The sequence below is a fragment of the Phyllobates terribilis genome, unplaced genomic scaffold (genome assembly GCF_046119375.1).
Source record: "Phyllobates terribilis strain yellow unplaced genomic scaffold, ASM4611937v1 Scaffold_2__4_contigs__length_985480577, whole genome shotgun sequence".
Taxonomy (NCBI): Eukaryota; Metazoa; Chordata; class Amphibia; order Anura; family Dendrobatidae; genus Phyllobates; species Phyllobates terribilis.
The window spans coordinates 299,524,103-299,545,380 of NW_027362762.1; the positions used below are offsets into that span (position 1 = coordinate 299,524,103).

At 40.9% G+C, this 21,278-nt stretch overlaps 1 protein-coding gene across 1 annotated transcript in view; it reads right to left on the reverse strand.

Annotated features, from left to right (window-relative positions):
* Positions 1-3,600: 3,600 nt before the first annotated feature.
* Positions 3,601-21,278, reverse strand: part of TM9SF2 (transmembrane 9 superfamily member 2) — a 32,163-nt gene continuing 14,485 nt past the window's right edge. Inside the window, exons 6-17 of the mRNA XM_073664216.1 lie at positions 19,541-19,665; positions 19,154-19,265; positions 18,477-18,556; positions 14,082-14,190; positions 13,494-13,626; positions 12,992-13,111; positions 11,714-11,771; positions 10,583-10,742; positions 8,277-8,428; positions 7,097-7,208; positions 6,472-6,643; positions 3,601-4,201 (exon numbers count right to left, since the gene is read on the reverse strand). Of these exons, the coding sequence (XP_073520317.1) occupies positions 4,134-4,201; positions 6,472-6,643; positions 7,097-7,208; positions 8,277-8,428; positions 10,583-10,742; positions 11,714-11,771; positions 12,992-13,111; positions 13,494-13,626; positions 14,082-14,190; positions 18,477-18,556; positions 19,154-19,265; positions 19,541-19,665 (1,401 nt within the window). The 3' untranslated portion in view covers positions 3,601-4,133. The remainder of the gene's footprint in view (positions 4,202-6,471; positions 6,644-7,096; positions 7,209-8,276; positions 8,429-10,582; positions 10,743-11,713; positions 11,772-12,991; positions 13,112-13,493; positions 13,627-14,081; positions 14,191-18,476; positions 18,557-19,153; positions 19,266-19,540; positions 19,666-21,278) is intronic.

Sequence of the window (21,278 nt, forward strand, 5' to 3'; positions counted from 1 at the left end):
ACTTGCAGGTCACGTGACTCGTGCTCGCAGACTGCTGGGGAGGTAGGTCGGTTGCTATGGGATACTGCACTGTTGTGTATAAGGCCCAGTGTTTCCTTACCATAGAGGAAGTGATAGGTGTGTGCTGAAAGCAGTCCCCAGTCCACCTTCCCCATCTCATGGCGCTGTTCACACGTGTTCAGACTGGCTGTCTGATCCGTTTTTAGAGGGAAAAAAAAAAAAAAGCAATACCAAAAACTGTAATGCAGTATAACTGAGGAAAACAAGCGCCGAGGGTCCCAGTGATCACTCTGGGGTCTGGTTTAGGAATGGATGAAAAAATTCTGCACAATTAGTTTTTTTCTTTCATTCTATAAAGATAACAGCCCCCGGAGTAATGGTCAGGCCCTGCCCCCATGTCCATCACTGATGCCGTTAGCTGCTCCTATATATAGTAGTGTTATATGGTGTGAATGACTCGCACCCTCAGCAACAGCGCTGCGCCCAGTGATTGGCTGCAGCAGTCACGTGCTGTAATTGTGACACCCCACTGCAGCCCATCAGCAAACACCGAGCAGTGGCAGAAAGGCAGTGCGGGACTTGTATGTAGGGCTGTGTGCACATGGCGGCTTTTTCAGGAAGATTCCGGTCAGAAGGTCATTGAAAAAGCATCGCATAACATCAGCGTTACACAGCAATGTCAGAACCACTGCACGTTCCGGATTATGTCCCGTCCTTTAACCGCTCAAATTTCAGACGACCTGAAGTGACGACCTGCAGCCTGCATGTGACACAATGTCGTCACTCTCTGACAACAGCAGCACCAACAGCATCGGGACGGTTTTACTTTAATTCGGGTCCAGAATTGATTACGCTGGGGCTGGCTAGTAGCGAATAATCCCTTTAACCCCTTGCTCATGTATCATAGGGACCTGTATAAGGGACTCCTGTCTGCCCTATGTAACAGTAAGAGCAGATCCCGATTTTGAGGCCTCGGCCCTATGCTGTATTACAAACAATTTACCATGGCAGTCACTACAGTAGAAGTTTGTGTACACACTGGGTGGAGACGGTGCCAATTTTTTTTGGGGCAAAGTATTACACAAAGCAAAAAGCAACCCCTATGGCCTGCAAAAAAAAATCCACATGGAAAGTGACCAGCGATGGGGATTTTCCCTTCGTTGTATGTAATTTGTGTAGGACATTTCCTCTTTACCTGCAGATTGTGTTGACTGTAGAGGGACCGGACGATCCACACATCGGTGGGGCATTGCCTGGTCCTCTGCTCGTTTCTAGAAAACTCCTGTGACTATAGTCACCCCAAAAGACTCAGGTGTAAAGAGATCAGAGCACCACTGAGGCCCAGGGGAGATGATCGAGAACGATCGCAACATTTGGAAGGTTGTGAGAGGGAGTGAGCTTCCTCCCTCTCCCCCATGACAAAATCACCAAAGGTTGTCATGGCTCCCAGAGGTCAAACAAGCACGGGCTGGGTACAATGTACAGGAACTACACTGGCATATTTTATTTTCACTTAGCAACATCCATTGGTGCTCGTTTCAGGAAAACACCAATGGAATCAAAATCATCAGTACATCTGTAGATAAATTTTACAAATTGGAGTCAATTGAGGGGGATTCTGCCCTTTTGGCACTCAGCGGCTCTGTACATGGAGTCTGCAAACTATTCTATGAAAATTTGTTCTCCAGGAGTCAAACAGCGCTGCGTCCCTCCGGAGTCTGGCCGTGTGGCCAAACAGTACTGTACAGCCACATATGAGGTATTGCCTCGTGCACAAGAAATGGTGTATAAAATTATGCAGTCATTTTAACCCATTTCTCCTTGTGAAAGTAAAATCTGGGGCTAAAACTTTCTAGTGGTAAAATTATTATTTTTTCTTCACCACTGGTATAAAATTTTGTGAAACACATGGTGTCAGTATGATCACTGCACCCCTAGCTGATTTTATTGAGAGGTGTAGTTTATAAAATGTGGTCACTTATGGGGCTAATGCTGTCCTGACACCTCAGAAGCTCTACCAATGTGACATGGCACTCAGAAACCTTCCAGGCAAATCTTCACTCTGATATGATGCTCCTTCCCTTTTGAGCTTGCTACTGTGCCTAAAAAGTAGTTTTTAACCACATGAGGCACTGCCGTACTCAGGAGACATTGTGTAACACATTTTAGGGTCTATTTTCTCCTGTTACCTTTGTGAAAATGAAAAATTTCTGGTTAAACACATTTTTGTTGGATAACAATTGATTTTTTATTTTCACGGCTCAACGTTATAAAACTCTGTGAATCACCTGGGAGTCCAAAGTGCTCACCAAACATCTAGATAATTCCTTGAGGGGTGTAGTTTCCAGAATGGTGTCCCTTGTGGAGGTCTCCACTGTTTAGGCACATCAGGGCCTCTCTAAACACGACATGGCTTCCACTATTGATTCCAGCCAATTTTGCATCCAAGTCAAAATGGAGCTCCTTCCCTTCAGAGCCCCCTGCCGTGTGCTTAAACCTTGGTGGGAATTGCTATTTACTAACTATTTTGTTTGGTATACCAATCTGATTTAAGTTTGAAAATTGCTTTTCTTGTGGGAAATACAGAAATATGCCATAAAGGTACGGTGTCTATAACTGTCTACTTGTTGGGATTCTATGAACCGACACTGGCATATTTATGCGTTTATGGTTATTTGGTTAGCCTTCTATATTCATATTGGGATAATTTAAAGAGACATATATAAATACATTGATAGAATCTCCCTTCTTGTAACCTTCCACATTATACATGCAGTGACTTTCCTTATAAATGTATTGGGATATGTACAATTGTACTTTTTCTATGCATTTATTAAAATATGCACGAATGCCCTTTATGTATGCATTGAGTCATGTGCTGATGCAATTTTTTGCAATATATGTATTACAGGAACAATTTAATTTTTCAGGGATCCCCCCCCCCCACACACACAATAGCTCACCCACCAACTTTTTTTAGTCTGTGTTGATTTGTGTACATTGTTTTAACTATTGTCTAAATAAAGTCTTGATTTTTTAACCATATTTGTTTATGATTTGCGTCTCCAGCACAACGTTTTTTCTTTTTGGTTGTTTGCCTATTTTCTGTGCCTCATGGGGACACTACCTGTATTTCTATTCAGCCGAGTTGCATAGTATTGGTATTCTATACAAAAACTTTCAATAAAAAAAAACATCTGATTTTAAAAAAAAGTTTGCAGCAGAAATTTCTGCACCAAAAACGCTGAGTAAAATCTGCATTTTTTTGGCATGCGTACCCAACCCCCTTTCTTCATTTGAATGGGGAAATAACGCTGGAAGATGTGACATTCTGCAGATTTGAAAATCTGTAAGAAAAAGAAAAAAAAAAAAAAGAAGAAACAACATATACATGAGATTTCAGAAATCGCCTTCATTTTGCTGGTAATATAAACCGCTGAGATTTTCCGGCGCAGAAACTAATGCATGCACATACCCCGACTGTGTGCTATTCATTACTCTCAGTTGTACAAGTAGTTGTCAACACATGGCCAGTTTATCTATAGCCATCTCTATGATGAATGGCTTACTGCCAAGATACCACAAGGGCAAACAGCTCCATTTTTAATCCGTTTATTAAGATTATAAATTTAAAAATTCAGAGACTCGGAGGCACATAGTTTTATAGTCTTCAATCACTAAAGGGAATATAAACAATAAAAGAAACCGATGTCAGGACATTTCACCCAGTATAAAAAAATAATATTCAACCAGAATTAAAAGGAATACGTTATAGAAAACAAATCTCACATTTTCTCTTCTCGTTTGTGTTCAAGAATAAGTCATCCCACCTAGAGTCTAAAAGCAAAGTAGTATTTACAGGCATCTTTTATTAGTAGTTTTGATATCTGTAGTACATACAGCTCCTCTCTGCGGACGTTAGCACTGTCAGTCTCCATACAGTATAATTATATTTACATAAGCTTCTTCAGGTGGAACATTGCAATGGAAAGCTTCAGGAAAAGAAGAAAGATTGAAAGAAAATGCATAAGTGGACTAGATTCTGCCTTCCCATAAATAGAGGACAATACTGTAAAGTAAAGAGGTCTTCATTCCTACTAAAAATCACTTTTCAGCACATTCTTCACGCAGTCTCAGTCCACTTTAACAACGCTGTAAATCTTTGTCACAAACCAGAAACAGGCAAAGAACCCGATTGTTCCTAAAATAAAAAAACAAATCTCTATTAAAATAAAGACCTAAAATTCTGAATAGCGATCCATAGTTTTATTAATAAACTAATATTGCCATGCAAGTATACGCTGTCTATGGAGGTTGGGCATGGTCTGTCTACATATACAGTGAAGGAAATAAGTATTTGATGCCTGTTTTTGTAAGTTTGCCCACTGAGAAAGACATGAACAGTCTATAATTTTAAGGGTAGGTTAATTTTAACATTGAGAGATAGAATATCCCAAAAAAATCAAGAAAATCACATTGTATAAATTAGATAAATTTATTTGCATTTTGCAGTGAGAAATAAGTATTTGACCAGTTAGACGCTCCTAATCAACTCGTTACCTGCATTAAAGACAGCTGTCTTACATAGTCACCTGTATAAAAGACTCCTGTCCACAGACTCAATTAATCAGTCAGACTCTAACCTCTACAACATGGACAAGACCAAAGAGCTTTCTAAGGAGGGACAAGATCATAGACCCGCACAAAGCTGGAATGGGCTACAAAACCATTAGTAAGACGCTGGATGAGGAGAAGACTGTTGGTGCAATAGTAAGAAAATGGAAGAAATACAAAATGTCATCGATCGACATCGATCTGGGGCACCATGCAAAATCTCACCTCGTGGGGGTATCCTTGATCATGAGGAAGGTGAGAGATCGGCCTAAAACTACACGGGGGGAACTTGTTAATGATCTTAAGGCAGCTGGGACCACAGTCACCATGAAAACAATTGGTAACACATTACACCTTAAAGGTTTAAAATCCTGCAGTGCCCGCAAAGTCCCCCTGCTCAAGGCAGCACATGTGCAGGCCCTTCTGAAGTTTGCTAATGAACACCTCAATGATTCTGAGTTATTGGGAGAAGGTGCTGTGGTCAGATGAGACAAAATTTGAGCTCTTTGGCATTAACTCAACTCGCCGATATTGGAGGAAGAAGGATGAGTACAACCCTAAGAACATCGTCCCAACCGTGAAGCATGGTGGGGGAAACATTATACTTTGGGGGTGGCTTTTCTGCAAAGGGGACATGACGACTGCACCGTACTGAAGGGAAGATGGATGGGGTCATGTATAGCGAGATTTTGGCCAACAGCCTCCTTCCCTCAGTAAGAGCATTGAAGATGGGTCGTGGCTGGGTGTTCCAGCAAGACAATGACGCAAAACATACAGCCAAGGCAACAAAGGAGTGGCTCAAAGAGAAGCACATTAAGGTCATGGAGTGGCCTAGCCTGTCTCCAGACCTTAATCCCATTGAAAACTTATGGAGGGAGCTGAAGCTCCGAGTTGCCAAGCGACAGCCTCAAAATCTGAATGATTGAGAGATGATCTGCATAGAGGAGTGGACCAAAATTCCTCCTGACATGTGCGCAAACCTCATCATCAACTACAAAAAACGTCTGACTGCTGTGCTTGCCAACAAGGGTTTTGCCACCAAGTATTAAGTGTTTGCCAGAGGGATCAAATCCTTATATCTCACTGCAAAATGCAAATAAATTTATCCAATGTGATTTTTTGGGGGATATTCTGTCTCTCAATGTTAAAATTAACCTACCCTTAAAATTATAGACTGTTCATGTCTTTGTCAGTGGGCAAACTTACAAAAACAGCAAGGGATCAAATAATTATTTCCTTCACTAAGTATTGTAGGTTCTACTCCTATAATACTTCTACAGTAGTAAATGGTACATAATGATGTCCATAAACACATCTATTAAAAGATACAGGGATCTACTTCTTTACAGCAGATGTGTGATCAGACTGTGCTGGTGGAGGTAATGACATAGGAAGGCGAAAGGCCAACTCTCAGCCAAAACAGTGCAAAGTTATAAAAGGATTAAGGTCATACAGCAAACACAAGTTTGTGTCCGGTGTATCCATGAAAATACCCTCCGTACCACTTTCGACCATTCGCTTTCCATCTACATATGCAGAAGTCGGGGAGTTTGTTAAAGAATGACTGCAGCCTTTTTTTATTTTTAGAAAGACGGAAGGCTTGACTCTACTTAGATATGATGGTCTTAATAGCTAACAAAAATCAAGATGCTTCGATTTTAATTTATAAATAGTGAAATAATTGGCAGGTGAATTCTCCCATAGAGAGAACTACATTTCATTCTTACACATCTCCCCACGTAAGCTGCATCTGACGACGAATCTAACACTGAACTCTGATGGTGATGTGCAGTGGCTGATGCCAGAAAACAGTAGCTCTGTGTACTGTATATTAAACTGTACAAAATAAAAACTTACCAGTGAAAAGGAAGAAGATCAAAACCATGATCATAGTGTAGCCAAAGTACAAAATAGTGCTAGCTGTCCCCGTAATTTGTAATTTGGAGTAAAAGTAATGAATTGCATATATAAGAAAATAAACTGCAGTAAAGCCACTTGTGAGGAATGAACGCCACTGCCAATGGTAGTCCTAAGTGAAAAAAACAACTTGTCAGATCATTTATCATTCACAGCAGACCACCACCAACAATCCACTGGCATACATCACCCTTGGGAATACTACTCTGTACCCTACAGGGTCTTACAGACAAATGTTAAAAGGCATAGTCTCTAAGAAAACTCCTTTCCATATGTTCATCACAACCTGGGGTCCTCTGCTCAGGCACAAACCCCCCCATAAGCCAGTGTAAAAAGCAGCCAACAAGGAGTTCCTCTTGGTGTGGCAGACTTGTGCAGGCTAAGAATTACATTGTGACTTCTCCTTTCACATTAATAATGACGGCTGCCCACTGCTATCTAACCTCATCAATGACAGATAACCAGCGTTTCTGGAGCAGGACCGCACATACACAAATGATTGTCTTCATGTTAAATCCCTCTAATAGTTAAATACTGACATGACCATTAAAAGGTATAATCCTACCTCCGCACACAGATGGAAATAGCAGAGCAATATTGTTGCTTCTGAGCATGTAATAACTAGAATAATGAATACGAGAAACAGGAACCCAAACATGTAATACATCTGATGAGACCTAAGAGGAGAAAAAAAAATTGTGGATAAATATTACAAAAACACAATTAGGGAACAAAACCAGCCGGTGTATACACCATGTTTAAAGTGTTACTAGATTATTCTAGAATTTCAGTTGTATGGGTAAGTCCACAGGCAGTGGAAATTCTCACTGTTGTAGATGTTACCACAGAGCTGCTGCAGATTATGTTATGTAACTACTGCAGAGTGCTATGCAACTACTGCAGCATGCTAGGCTATCTGTGCAGTACGAGTCCGCAGATGTGCACAAGATTTGCAAGATCTCATCTACTTGCTTTGTACTGTATTTAATCTGCTGTGGATTTCACATGCACAAATCCACCATGTGTAAACTCGCCCTTAGATAAAAGAGGTGCGGAGAGGAAATATGGCCAAATATAAAAAGTCCTCATTTATTTAAAAGATCTTTTCTGATAAATATTTTATCTTCTCCTTTAAGCCACAGCCCCTCTATCAGTATTTGGTCAGTATTTTTTCTCAGGGGGGGGCAAAACCAGGTGAGGAACAATCAGAGAAAAGGTATAATAGAAACAAGTCACCAATTCTGCATTTATCACCCACTCCTGGGAAAAAATACTGACCGAATACTGATAATGGGGCCATGGCCTTAGGCATCCGCTCTATTTAGTCGTACACCTCACACTCTTTATACTAATAAGGAGACTACTACATTTACATCAGTGGCACGTCTTGATTGCTCATGCAGTTTACAATCTAATAAGTAAAGATACAGGATGTTTTAAGGATTATAAAGAATTGGAAATCTGGTACCTGCCATAAACCTGCAAAGAAAATTACAGCACAAGCCTGCGGGTGACTGAGCGTTAAATGACCTTGCCATGCTTATTAATTCATGATTTCAAAGTACTGTAATGTATCTCTATGTAAAAGATATGTCTCCCTTTGTGACTAATTCACGACCCAATGCAGTCACACAAGTGTACTTTCCTCACTCGCAGTGGAATAGAAATGTGCACATGTAAGAGCACAGAGTACCTGTGATGATTGTCAAGGACAAACAGAAAAAGAAAAAAAAAAAACAGCTCACCAAATACTGTTAAGAATGAAGAAAAGTTGTATGAAGATGCACCCGAAGGGCAAAATTCCTCCCATAATGATGCCAGGTAATGGCTTTGTGTAAAAGGACTGCTCAGGAATCTGCCGAGGGATCTGATTGGTGCGGACTGGGTGTTCAATAGCCTAAAGGAAAGAAGAAAAAGCAAATGCATCATTACAGGACCATTTAAATCTCACTTTCTCACTGCCATCCTATTTGCAAGCTTTTTCCTCTGGCATTCATGCTGACTCTAATGGTGGCAAATAACTACTGTAGATCTCAAATAGCAATCCCAATATGAGAAAGGGACAGAAAAACTGCATCCATCAAAGCCAGGAGTTAAAAATCTATCTGCACCAAGGTGGCAAATCTTACTCCCATGCTGGTTACAAATCACTGCAATTAAATTTACATCTTACTACCACTTGTAAAGAAAGTGTTAAATCCGGATAAATCACAGATGGGACAGTGTCTCCCTCAAAAGCAAGATCATAAGGGGGTCCGTGCTTAATATATGTGCGACTGTAATGCATGCTAGTAGACTGCGGCTACACTCCCTTTAGCTAGGGTCATTACAACACTTATTAATAAAAATAACAGAGAATGAACACGAGCTCCAGATTATGATGAGAGGTGATAAAATCTGTTGGTCCTGGTAGTGGAACAGGAACAATTTGGCAGTAATTTGTTCCTCAATCATGGAGACCACACAACCGGAGGCATCCTGCTGGCAGCAAGGGCAGAAAATCTAATCCTTCTTGATTATGGATAACAGATTCTCTGCTTGTGGATGCCGAACATGTGCATCAACTTGAAATCAAGAATACCTTGTCCTACCCAAAGGATTATGTCCAAGTCCAAGAGATAGTATACTTAATTCATTGGAAGAATTTACATATAATAAATGGTATCTGCTGTTTTAGGTGTGTTTTCAGAATCAGCCCTTGTATGTATGTGAGCTATGACATTTCTGACCGTGATATATGGACTGTATTCTGTAGTTACTAGCAGTTTTCCAGAGCAGGTGAAGACTAGCTGACAAGATACAGGGGGATACACTGTGTGCAGTGTATTTCTCTGTACGCTCAGAAGCGGTCGCTTAGATCAGGGTTTCCCAACCCAAGGCCCACCAACAGATAATGTTTTCAGGATTTCCTTAGTATTACACAGGTGATGGCATTATAACCTGTGCAGGTGATGGAATTATGGCCTGTGCAATACTAAGGAAATCCTGAAAACATTATATCTGTTGGTGGGCCTTGAGGACTGGAGTTGGGGAACCCTGACTTAAATTATACAGCAGTAATGTGTAGCTGTGAATCCAGCTCTAGTGTGAGATTCTCTGTGCCTCCCTCTTACTGCAGCTGATCCCTCCCTATTCACCTTCCCATCTCTATAGACTTGAGAGGCAGCAGTAACCTGATCCCTAAGTAACAGTAAATCTGAAGTTGATCATTCTTTACTGGAAATGTGTACAAATGTAGAGAAGTACAAGGGTTGGAACTATGAACTTTGCACACACGGCTGTACAATTTATTGCTTCATATAGTGACAAGAGTGAAGCAAAGGATTACAGCTAATAGAGGACCTGTCAAATACTTGCTTCAGAATTGGTATTTTATGGGAATGTATCTTTTCTTAGAACTCTTCATACAATTGTATGAACACTGACAACTGGGTGTTACCATTTTACATAAGCCAATCAGAATTTACATAAATACGTACAAAATGTCAAAATACAAATGTGAACATAGCCTAAAACTTACACACTTACTTTTAGTAGGTTAAATGCACCAGAATTCTGTCTCAATTTAAAAAAAAAAAAAAAAAAAAGGAAGAACAGTATGATGGGCTTTGTGCAAAACTTATAACGTGTTTAAGCCACTTTGCACTTAGTTTAGCAAAGGGATGAGGCTGTGAGGGATAGGGGCTCACTTAGCAGTGGCAGGACTTAAAACCAATCACATTTTCATCTAGAATAATTATGCTAAAATTAACAGACCAAGCAGCGGCATACAGTGCAATGAAAACGTCTAATGATGCCACATAATAGATGCCATAAATTTGCCACATTCAGGCTAGTTCTACGAAGTAGAAGTTTCATCATGCACTGAAGAGATGCTCATCTACATTGATGGGTGGAATATTGGAGATTATGCAAAACTGGCACAACATAAGCACAAGATAACCTAGATGTAAATTAGTTAATAGCAGTTTTAGTAATGTGCAAGTGTGTACACCCCTTGTTTACCAGGGTAAGGTGGGCAATGAATTTGAACGGCTGGAGTAATACTTACATTCTTTTTAAATCCAAAATAAGCCCCAATGAAAGTGAGAGGGACAGAAATGCAAAACCACAATGCCAGAATGGCTACAAGGGTGCCAAAAGGAATTGCAGCAGAGGATCCTTCTCCCCAGAGAATTAAGTTCATCAAGAAGAAATCCGCAAAAACAATCCTAAGGGTTAATAAAACATATTTCTTCAGATCTGACATAAGTGTGGAAGCAAGCACTGTTCTTATCTTAATGATTTATCAATTTATCAGCTACTTGGTGACAAAACAAATTACAACAGCAGGTACGAGTTACAATGACTACTCACATCCGCATCTATAGGCACGATCTAGCGGAAATGGTTACAATACAAGTTGTCATCAGTTACATGAGCAGTTTGTTCACTTTGCTCCTGCTGAAGACTATGGGCTAGATACATGAAAGCTTTTACGCCAGTAATGTCACGTAAAAAGCTTTGAAAAGTTGCATAATTTTGGTACAACTGGCGGCTATGCTAAAATGATGCAACTTTTGACTCTCTTGTGTAATTTTCGCCCAGTTCCAACACAGTGAACGGTGCTGGGGCAGGACAGGGACTTGGCGGGAGTAGGATTTGTGGGGAGGAGTGTATGACTGCAGCCCATCTCTTCATCAAGACCAGCATGAATAAGACAGATCTTGATTAATCGGGTCCCACGTATGTCCTTTACACAGAGCGATAAGACACCAATGGCCCAATGAATCAAAACCGACATTGTTCATGGCGGGGTGCACACCTCTTCATGAATCTGGGACGTTTGACGAGTGGCGTGCGCTACGTCAGAAATCTCATCCCAGTCAGGTACTGGAGAGAATGAGATTTCTGGCATAGGCAATGCCACAGCTTGAAATGAAGTAGATGAGTTCTAGTATCCTGCCCCCGCTGTCCCACATCGCCCTGTACGTGCTCAGCTCCCACCATTTCAGGAGAGCTGGGAGAAACTGACGTGAAGAGGCCATGAGTCATAAAATGTAGGCACAACTTCAAGTCAAGCTTAAATTGTGTGACTTCAAAATTTTATCAGAGAATTCCGGTGTGAAAGCTTTGAGAAATTGGACCCTATGCTTCTATACAACACTTATACCTTGTAAAGCTACTGTAATAAATTATTTACCCAGGACAGAGAAATGAGGTAAGCAGGACGTTAGTTTTCCATTTTTCTCCACCAAATGCTAAATTAAATAGAGACAGAGAAAGTCTTGTTAGGCAAGCATAATACACACTGGCCACTAGTACTGCCACAATACTTTATTTTTCAGTTTTTTCAACTTTGCTGTGTAGACTGGGACATACTCAGCAGAAAGCAGGAGATTTAACAACTACTCTACAGTACTGCTGGGAGCCTAAATAAGGCGCGATATCAACACTATACACTAAAGGAGTCTGCATCTCCCGTCACACCATGCTCTCTGGTGAAGGGTGGGAGTAATCCTGGAGGTTGAATACATGACTTGCATCCCTTTTCGAATCTTAGAGCTCAGGCGATTTTTCATTTTTTTGTGCTTTTGTTTTTTCCTTTTATTTTTCTGTCGACAGCCACGAGGGCTTATTTTATTGTGGGATGAGTTGTAGTTTTGAATGACTCCATTAATTTAAAGGGGCTGTCCAGTTTAATTGCCAATGTGTTTAATGATAGAAGCTTCTTTCTAATTACCTCCTGGTGCTGTTTTTGCCTGTGAGTGGCTATCACTGGCCGCTCACAGGCAGCAAGTGACACCCGGCTGCAGCCGGCTCTGACATCCGCTGACGTCACGACAAGTCCAGTCAGCAGCCGAGAGTACCTCTCCTGCGTTCCACGGTGAGTGACGGGCTGTGGAAGGGGGGGTTACCACGCGCGTCACACCCGGCATCCACCATGCGCTCTCCCTCTCCCTATTCATTGGGAAAACGCGAGGTGGATGCTGGGTGTGAAGCGGGGAATAACCCCGCCCACAACCCAGCAGCCACCGCGCTGAGTCACGCCCATGACATCAGCGGTGTATGGGGGGATGGGCACGGCAGAAACAGCACCAGGAGGTAATTAGAAAGAAGCTTCAATCATCATTAAAATACATTGGCATATTTTTAAAAGTACCGGACAACCCTTTTAATCATACAATTGCTAAAGATTTTAAAAAATGTAAAAAGTAGTAACCAAAAAAAAAAAACCCACAACAATTCTGCAATAGAAACAAAACCCAAAAACCTAAGAGCATTCATTGCACTGTAAAGATGACCCAGAATAAATATATTTTTATATTATATATTAACATTATAATATAAGCATCTACAATTACTAAAATTATAATGTGTATGATCTAATTATACATAATTATATTATAATCTTCATTACAACATACTTTACATAAATATAATTATTTGAATTGGAATATATACATACACTAACACTTACATTTGTAGAATCGGGAGGCTACATAACCAGCTGGAGTTCCAAGCAGCACCCACAGGACTACAGCACATGTCATCAGTGCACCTCTGTTGGCTGGAGACAAAAATCCTAGACACGCAAAAACTAAAACAGAGAGATTAAACTTTTTTTTAAATGCCTTTCTGCTGCCCTCTGGTCACATGACTAAAGCGGTGACATGACATCTCGTCTACCTTAGCATAACCACCGAGACTAGTGACTGGCTGCAGAGGTCACCTTCTGTCTGAGCCAGAACAGCAACTTAGGAGACCGTTTCTTCTGGCTCAGACAAAACTGGACCACTGAATTCCGATACCCTCTGTTGTAAGAGGAGGCCTGTAAACTAGCAGCAGTACAAAAAAGTGGCAAGGGTCTAATAAGGGATTTTTTTATTTTTTTTAATGTTAGCACAACCATGGGTACATTAATCCAATTAAGTAAAGCTGGGGACAACCCCCTTTAAGTTATCTAAAGAATCCATACTTACACAAAGTGATAAAGGTCATTATTAAGATTTGAGCGCCAGAACCAAGAAAAACGGAAAGCAGCATGCCCTTTCTTGGGGGCCTGAAAATATCGCCATGTACCAGCTTCCAACCAAACTCTTCCTGAGCATCTTCCTGTACAAGAAAAAACAATTTTGTGAAATATGAATACAATTTTGTTCCGTTGTTGTAATAGAGTATATCCCTCCATGCACAGACTTCATGGTGAGCTTGGGTTTATACACAGCAGTCAATCTGAGGAGTCAGAGCTGCAGCTGATCCGATGAGGAGGCTGGGGTGCAGCATATACACACACCATGGATTAGCTCTAGTCACCAAGCTACACTGTAGGCACAGATCACAGCTAAAATGTAGCAAGAACTAAATAGTAGGTAGCGTAGGTGGGTGCAAACACATACTGTAGTTATAATTCCATTATTAGAAAGTTGCATTACATTACAATAACTGTAAAACAAAAAAAAAAAAATTGTCTTTCTGAATCTTTGAAAAAGTTTTATTAAAAATAGCACTATTGTTACTATACTTATTCTGTACTGAATAGCCAATGGCTTGGATTTGCAGATACTTACAGTAGAATCTATCTGGTTGTATCTTGCAATATCTTTGTGCAGCGTTCTCAGCATAATCATGGCAACCATACCAGACAAGAAGAGGACAATCACTAAAGAATTCATTATACTAAAGAGAGAAAAAGGAAGCATGTTAATAAGACAGTGATCTGTGTAACATTATAATATGGAGCGTTCCTTCACACCACATATGTCAAACTCGGCCCGTGGGTCAAATCTGGCCTGCAGGGCGAGTATATTTGGCTCACGATGCCGGGCAGGTCCCCAGAGTTTATTTGGCCCCCACCCAGTATCGCACTTTCGACTATATCAATTTTGTCCAAGCTTTTAATTTCGGCTCTCTGTGTATTTGAGTTTGACATCCCTGCTTTAGACCCAAAAAAACAACCAGTCAGCAAACAAGCCTTTAAATGGTAAATTCCTCAGTGCCAAGTACCTACATTTAAATACTTCCAGTTTTAAGTTTGTCTTTAGCTAATGTGTATGGACACCTTAACAAAATTGTCTGACAAGGAAATAGAAAAAAAAAAAAAGTACATTTTAATCCAGGGGTGGGAAAAGTCCTTTAGTCCAGCCCCTAAGCAGATTCCAAGGACAGCAGTGCTCACATCGATCGCCGGCAAAACACCGGCTCTTTAATTGCTCCTCACACTGCGTGCACGCGATCACAGTGTTCACTATTGAATGCTGTGGTGCGTGCAATGAAGGCTTACATGTGCCAGCGTCATGATGTTCTAGGTGGGCAAAGTCATCGCACTCTGCGCTACAATACTGCTCAAGACAACAGCGGCAGCCCCAGCCCCTCCTATGTTATATATTGCCCTAATGTATTCTATGTGATGTATATGCTCCAGTCCCTGCGTCTCCCATGTTATGTATATGTTACAGCCACAGAGTCTCCTATGTGATGTATATACAGTAGCCTGTCTCCTATGTGATTTATATAGAGCAGTCTGTCTCCTATGTGATATACTGTATACTACAGACCCCCCCCCACTGCTTGAGCTCTATAAATGATAGATGAACAGTGATTAATTCCCCCCTGTGAGGAGACCTGCACTGTAATATACATCTGTGTTCAGATCTTACTCCTGCAAGTTTTTTTCAAAATTCATTGCAAAGAGTCGACAGTGCTTCAGACCAACACAAATCTGGAAAAGCAGTTGCGAGTAGCAGCGTCATCTATACCACCCAACATCGTCACACCATGGAGAAGCAGCAGGATAAATTTCAAGTTGATAATTTTGTATGGCCACTGAGTGATAGTATAAATATCCTAATTGCCCCTGGCAAAAAAAGAGGTTCCCTACCCCTGTTATTTATCAATAGATTATGAAAAAGTAAGTTTTTACACAATTCTGTGCGTTAAAAAAAAGTTTCAATGCTGAGATGAATAAAGGAGTATCCTATGTAACAAGTTTGTCTGACCATGTAGGGGTGCTGCAGATGATGGCTGTGCACACAGCTTCTGGCATGGAGAGCAAGTGTAATTGAATACACCATACTGGAGTATGGGCAGGGTCTCTTCTAGCTTCTTTTTTGTGCGGGTTCACTCCTTTCCTGGCTCGTTTGTTTCATCAATGGAGCAGGTGTATCTCCTGTTTCATCTGACCTTTGCAATCTGTATGAATTAAACCAGTTAAGCAGGAGACAGACGCCGAAACAGAGCAAACAGCGAATCATTCCTGTGATAGACGTCACTCAGTGCAGACGCTGAGTGAAAGAGCTGGTCAAACCGCCTGGTGAAATAACATGTGCGGCTTGCTCTTCAGTTGAAAAGAACAAGCAAGGAGAAGAGTAATCATTCACTTGGGGCTTCACTGAGCGACGTCTCAGTAACTAAGAGCTGTGTGTTCAGTACAGGTGTTCAGGTCAGCCACGGACAGCACACGTCATTGGTTTGATATGTACAGATGAGCGTAAAAGGTCTGATGGAAAAGCAAATGTACCCACTCCTATGATGAAGCAAACAGACGGGAAACAGACATTTTAGGCTTCTCATTTGTGCCATTAACCCCTTCACCCCCAGGCCATTTTCCAGGGGGTTTTTTTGCTCCCCAGAGACATAACTTTTTTATTTTTCGGTCAATATGGCCATGTGAGGGCTTATTTTTTGCAGGAAAAGTTGTACTTTTGAATGACATCATTAGTTTTACCATATCATGTACTGGAAAACGGGAAAAAAAAATTCCAAGTGTAGTGAAATCGCAAAAAAAGTGAAATTCCACAGTTTTTTGTTTTGTTTTTTACTATGTTAACTAAATGCTAAAACTGACCTGCCATTATGAGTCTCCAGGTCATTATGGAGTTAATAGACACCACTCATATGTAGGTTCTTTTTTATTTAAGTGGTGAAAAAAATCCAAAGTCAGTTTAAGGGTATGTGCACGCGATGCAGAAATGCTGCATATTTTTTACGCTTCTCCCTGGCAGGATGCGGATTTTACATGTGTTTTTCCCGCCAGGTAGAAGCGTTTGTCAAGCGTTCTTCACATGCATTTCCGCATGCGGGTTATCAAGCGCTTTTCCAAGCGATTTTAGCATCATTTGGAAAGTGCTTGACAACTTGGTCACACTATATAAATCCATGCAACCGGCATGAACTTATATAGTGTGACCAAGTAATAGTTAAAAAAATAAATAAATAAATAATAAGTGCTAAAAAAATAAAGATTATACTTACCTTCCCCCGGGATTTTCTACGCTCCGTCTGGTCTGTTGTATGGGTCGCAGTGGTGTGACGGACCTGCGATGACGTCGAGTCATGTGACAGGTCACGCGACCGCGTGACCTGTCACATGACTAAATGACGTCATGGCAGGTCCTCACACCACCGCAAGCCGGACAGTAGAAAATCCCGGGGGAAGGTAAGTATAATCTTTATTTTAAATTCTTTTTTTTACAGGTTCTATGGTACTCTGGTCTGGATGAGAGTCTCCTCTTCTCCAGACCCGGGTATCATCTGCACATAGAAACGCATATTATCGGTTTTTGCAAATGTGCTGACACAGATATTAAGCATTTCAATGCAAGTCAATGGCGGCAATTACGCTGCGAGTCCGCAAAATTAATGGACATACTGAGTATTTTTCCGCAATGATAATCCACAGCGGAAATTTCCGCAGCATGTGCACAGCCCATGCTGATTATCATTGGGGACCATTGGGGCACGTATTACCAAGCGGTTTCGCTACGGAAATTCCGCGGAAAAAACGCTTGAAAAACGCATAGTGGGCAAGCAGCCTAAAAAAAAAAAAAAAAGTTGCCATTTTCCGAGATCCGTAACATCTCTGCCCGTTATTGCGTTTTATTATAATGTTGCATCAACCGGGAAAAAAAATAAATTTCTGGCGTTTTGATTTTTCTTCTCATTACGCCATTTACAGATCAAATTCTTTTTATATATGGATAGATCGGGCGATTCTGAAAGCGGCAATACCAAAGGTGTGTATATTGATTATTTTTTTTGCTTTATTTTTAATGGAGCATAAGGGGGCAATTTAAACTTTTTATTTTTTTAACCCTCAACTGGTGAGGTGGGGTTTTTGTCACGCAACTGGTGATTTGGGGTTTCCTATACCCCAGTGTTTAGCAATCTCTTTTTTAACAGAAAATGCAAAGATCATGTTTGTTTTAATCGTTTTCTTATTGGCGATTGATTACATATGAGTATAACAAATTTTTGACACATATCCTCATACCAGCATTTTTCAATGAATGGCAGCCAAACAAAAATTCCCTGGGGAGTGGCAAACCCCACCTCACCAGTTGAGGGTTAATATTTATTTATTTTATTTTATATTTTTATTTTTTTTTGCTTTTTAAATGCTTTAATAGTCTCCATGGGAGATTAGAAGCTGTGATCATCAGGTTAGCTATGCGTTGCAGAAATGCTCACTTGCTATGAGTGCCTACCACTGGGCGGCGTTCATAGCATCCTGGCAAAGGCAACCACAGGGGTCTCCTGCAGACCCCATGTTGTCATGCCAACCCACTGGTGACCCGCGGTCATGTGACATGGGCGCCGACAGGTGGGACTTCCGCCGCCATGTTAAATGCCGCTGTGAGAGATTGACAGTGGTATTTAACATGTTAACAGCCATGGGTGGATCGCAATTCCACCAGCGGCTGTTAGGGGCACATGACAGCTGATCAGTTCAGCTGTCATGTTCCCGAAAGAGTGTGGGCTAAGCGCTGGAGCCCGCGCCAAAGGGAGAGACATGTGCTGTACATGTACGGTACATGTCGTTAAGCAATAAGCTTTTCATATATTCCAGGTAAGCTAACCATTCTAATAAAGAAATTTTCAGTTTTACAAAATATGATCCAGACAGTTATACATAGGCAGATGTCTCTCCAACTAAAGTTACAAGTAACATGCGCACATTTACTTACCTAAACCACTGAATGTGTGTATGCGGCATGGATTCTAAAATGTAATCCCACCTGGAGGCCCATCTGAGTTCCTGTTGTTCCTGAACAGCAGTAAACATTAGAAGTATTAGAATAGGATAGGAGATATATATATATATATATATATATAAAAAACATGGTGGTGAATTGTGTCCATGAGAACTCAAGAAATGCCCCATAGATTGGTGGCGGTTCACGGATGTGTAATGCTTAGGAATGAGCATTCTGCTGCTGTCATTGGCACAGCGCTCATCAGACAAGTGATAAGTAATCTGTAAGGGGCGCCTACATTTTTTAAAATCACTAATTAGATATTATTGTAAATTCTGTTTTCCGCCATAGAGTAATCTTAAAACAGCCATATGAGTGTACATCTACAATTAAAATGGCTGCATATCCTATATGTGAGCATGCTCTGAGGCCTGCGCAGAGGTCACTATGCAGAGAGGGCGAGAACGGGAGATGTGATCTCCACATTTTCAATGCTGGATCCTGTGTAAACGGTGGCCATCTTTATAAAGGTGCGGTTATGTTTTTTTTTGTTATCTCCCTGTGATACTCAACAAGTAATCTTTTTGGACATACACAATAATTCTGTGTCGTAATATGAAGTGGTATATACATGAAACAAATAATTTTAGATAGTTCACTGTACTGACCAGAAAAGAAACAGAATACGTGTATCGGATTTTAATTTCTCCAGTATGTGTATTCTTTATTTCCATTGGAGGCCCAGAACAATCAGGTTTGTCAGCATGTGTATGTTTAAAGCTGTCAAAAGAGTAAGGAAATTTAATAAGCAAAAATAAAATAAGTGTTGTAGACTGAAATTATGGATATAAAGTTTACTGTAAAATAGTATATACACATCTGCAATTTTTTTCTTTTAAGCCGGTGTCATTAATTAAGCAATACTGCAGTTATTGTATAGTCCAAAAGAAATAAATATTGTGAGTAAAAAATTAAAGGAAAGACAAAAAGGAAGATGTGCACTAATCAGAGGCTGAAAGCTTGGCATGGAAGACAAAGCACAGCACCTCACTTACCTTTTGGGTTCTAGTTTGGCAGCTACTAATCTTGACCCTTGCCCTTCATTCTCTACCACATGGTAATAGATAGTAATGTCCACATGGTTGAAAATATAGAATGTATCCCTTTCATGAAATTCTGACTGTGAATAAAATATTTTCATTACAAACAATTTTAACAACTAACTTTAAAACAGCAAATAACCATTATGCACATTTTCTTCTAATGGCAGCTTCAGCACAGCAGTCCCAGGTTGCAGTATTTTTAACAATGCTAAGTTATGCCCAAGTGAACTTTAAAAACACACCTTTAAAAGGGAATCTGTCACGGCCCTAAAAGCTACTGATCTGCATGCAGTAGACGAGTCCGGTGCACACTTGGTGCAACTCTCCACAATGTTGTAGCAGCACAGAGAAATCAAGGAACCAGGGCACAAGACATCCTCATTTTGGTAACTATTACTACAGAAAAATCACAACTTCTCAGCCATGCAGGGCCTTTATCAAGCCATAAAAATGTAGCTCTTTTTTTAATGGCTTGATAAAGGCTTGTGTGACCAAAACTTGATTGTTGTATACTAATAAAGTTACCAAGAAGAGGAAGTCTTGTGTCCCAGCTACTGACCGGCAGATATAGGGTTAATCTGCAGGTTAACAGTGCTCTATAGTTGCCAGGCCCCTGCACTACAAGCTAGGCTCCTAGTAGGAAATAAACTTTATTCCTGGCGGCAGCCTCCGGTTTTCAGTCAGAGGAGTGCCACCATAGCTTCAGTCACCAATGAGCGGAAGCTGCAAGCACGCCCGTCTCTGCACGGATACTCTGCCAAGCCGGCTGTCAGTCAACATACCAGGGTACAGTTAGAGTCGCCGCTCACTGTGTACTCAGAGGTGACTGAAACTGCATCGGAACACCTCCATGACTGAAAGCCAGAGGCTGCTGGAAAGACTAACGTTAATTTCCTCCTGGTAGCTGGGCTTTCAGTGCGGAAGCCAGGCAGCTTTTAAAACACTGTTAATCTGCATATTAACCCCATATCTGCAGGTTAAGAGAGCTTGGGGAAATGACCGGTTCCCTCTAATTATTCAGCATGGATACACTGACTGGCAGTCTACTGGCACAATACTGCATTGAAACAACGCAGGTGCTGTAGGGCTTTCTACCTGCACTAATGTTCTGTACTGCCCTCTACACCTTTGTCAGGATGAGTTGTTCCCTTAGATGCCAGGTATGTATTAATCAAGGTTGTGAAGTCGGTAAGCCAAACCTCTGACTCCTCAATTTCCCTGAATTCCCACTCCACAGCACGGCCTCACTACTGAGTGTGTACATAAAGTGCAGCACAAATTCATCTCCACTAAAAGCCTAAATCCTCAGATCAGGAATAGAGCAGACATTTATAGGACATTTCATAACTTTCCCAAATTCTTATAAAAAAATATTCAGCATATCCTGCATTGTACTAATGAACCCAATTTTAGGAGTCGGAGTCGGTCCATTTTATACTGACTACACAAAAATGGACACAGACTCAGACGCCACAGCCCTGTGTACCATGTACACCATATTGTAGAGAACCAAGAAGACGCTCCATTCCTCAGCACAGAAAGGGATTTACAGTATTCAGCAGCTTGTTCTGAATCAGTTTCAGTATTTTCCTTATTTGCTTTTTTTTTAAAGTAATTTTAAGGTGACATTTGGGAGCTTTGGAAACAATTACTAGTTCTCCAAACCAGTTGCAGGCTCAATTACAATAAG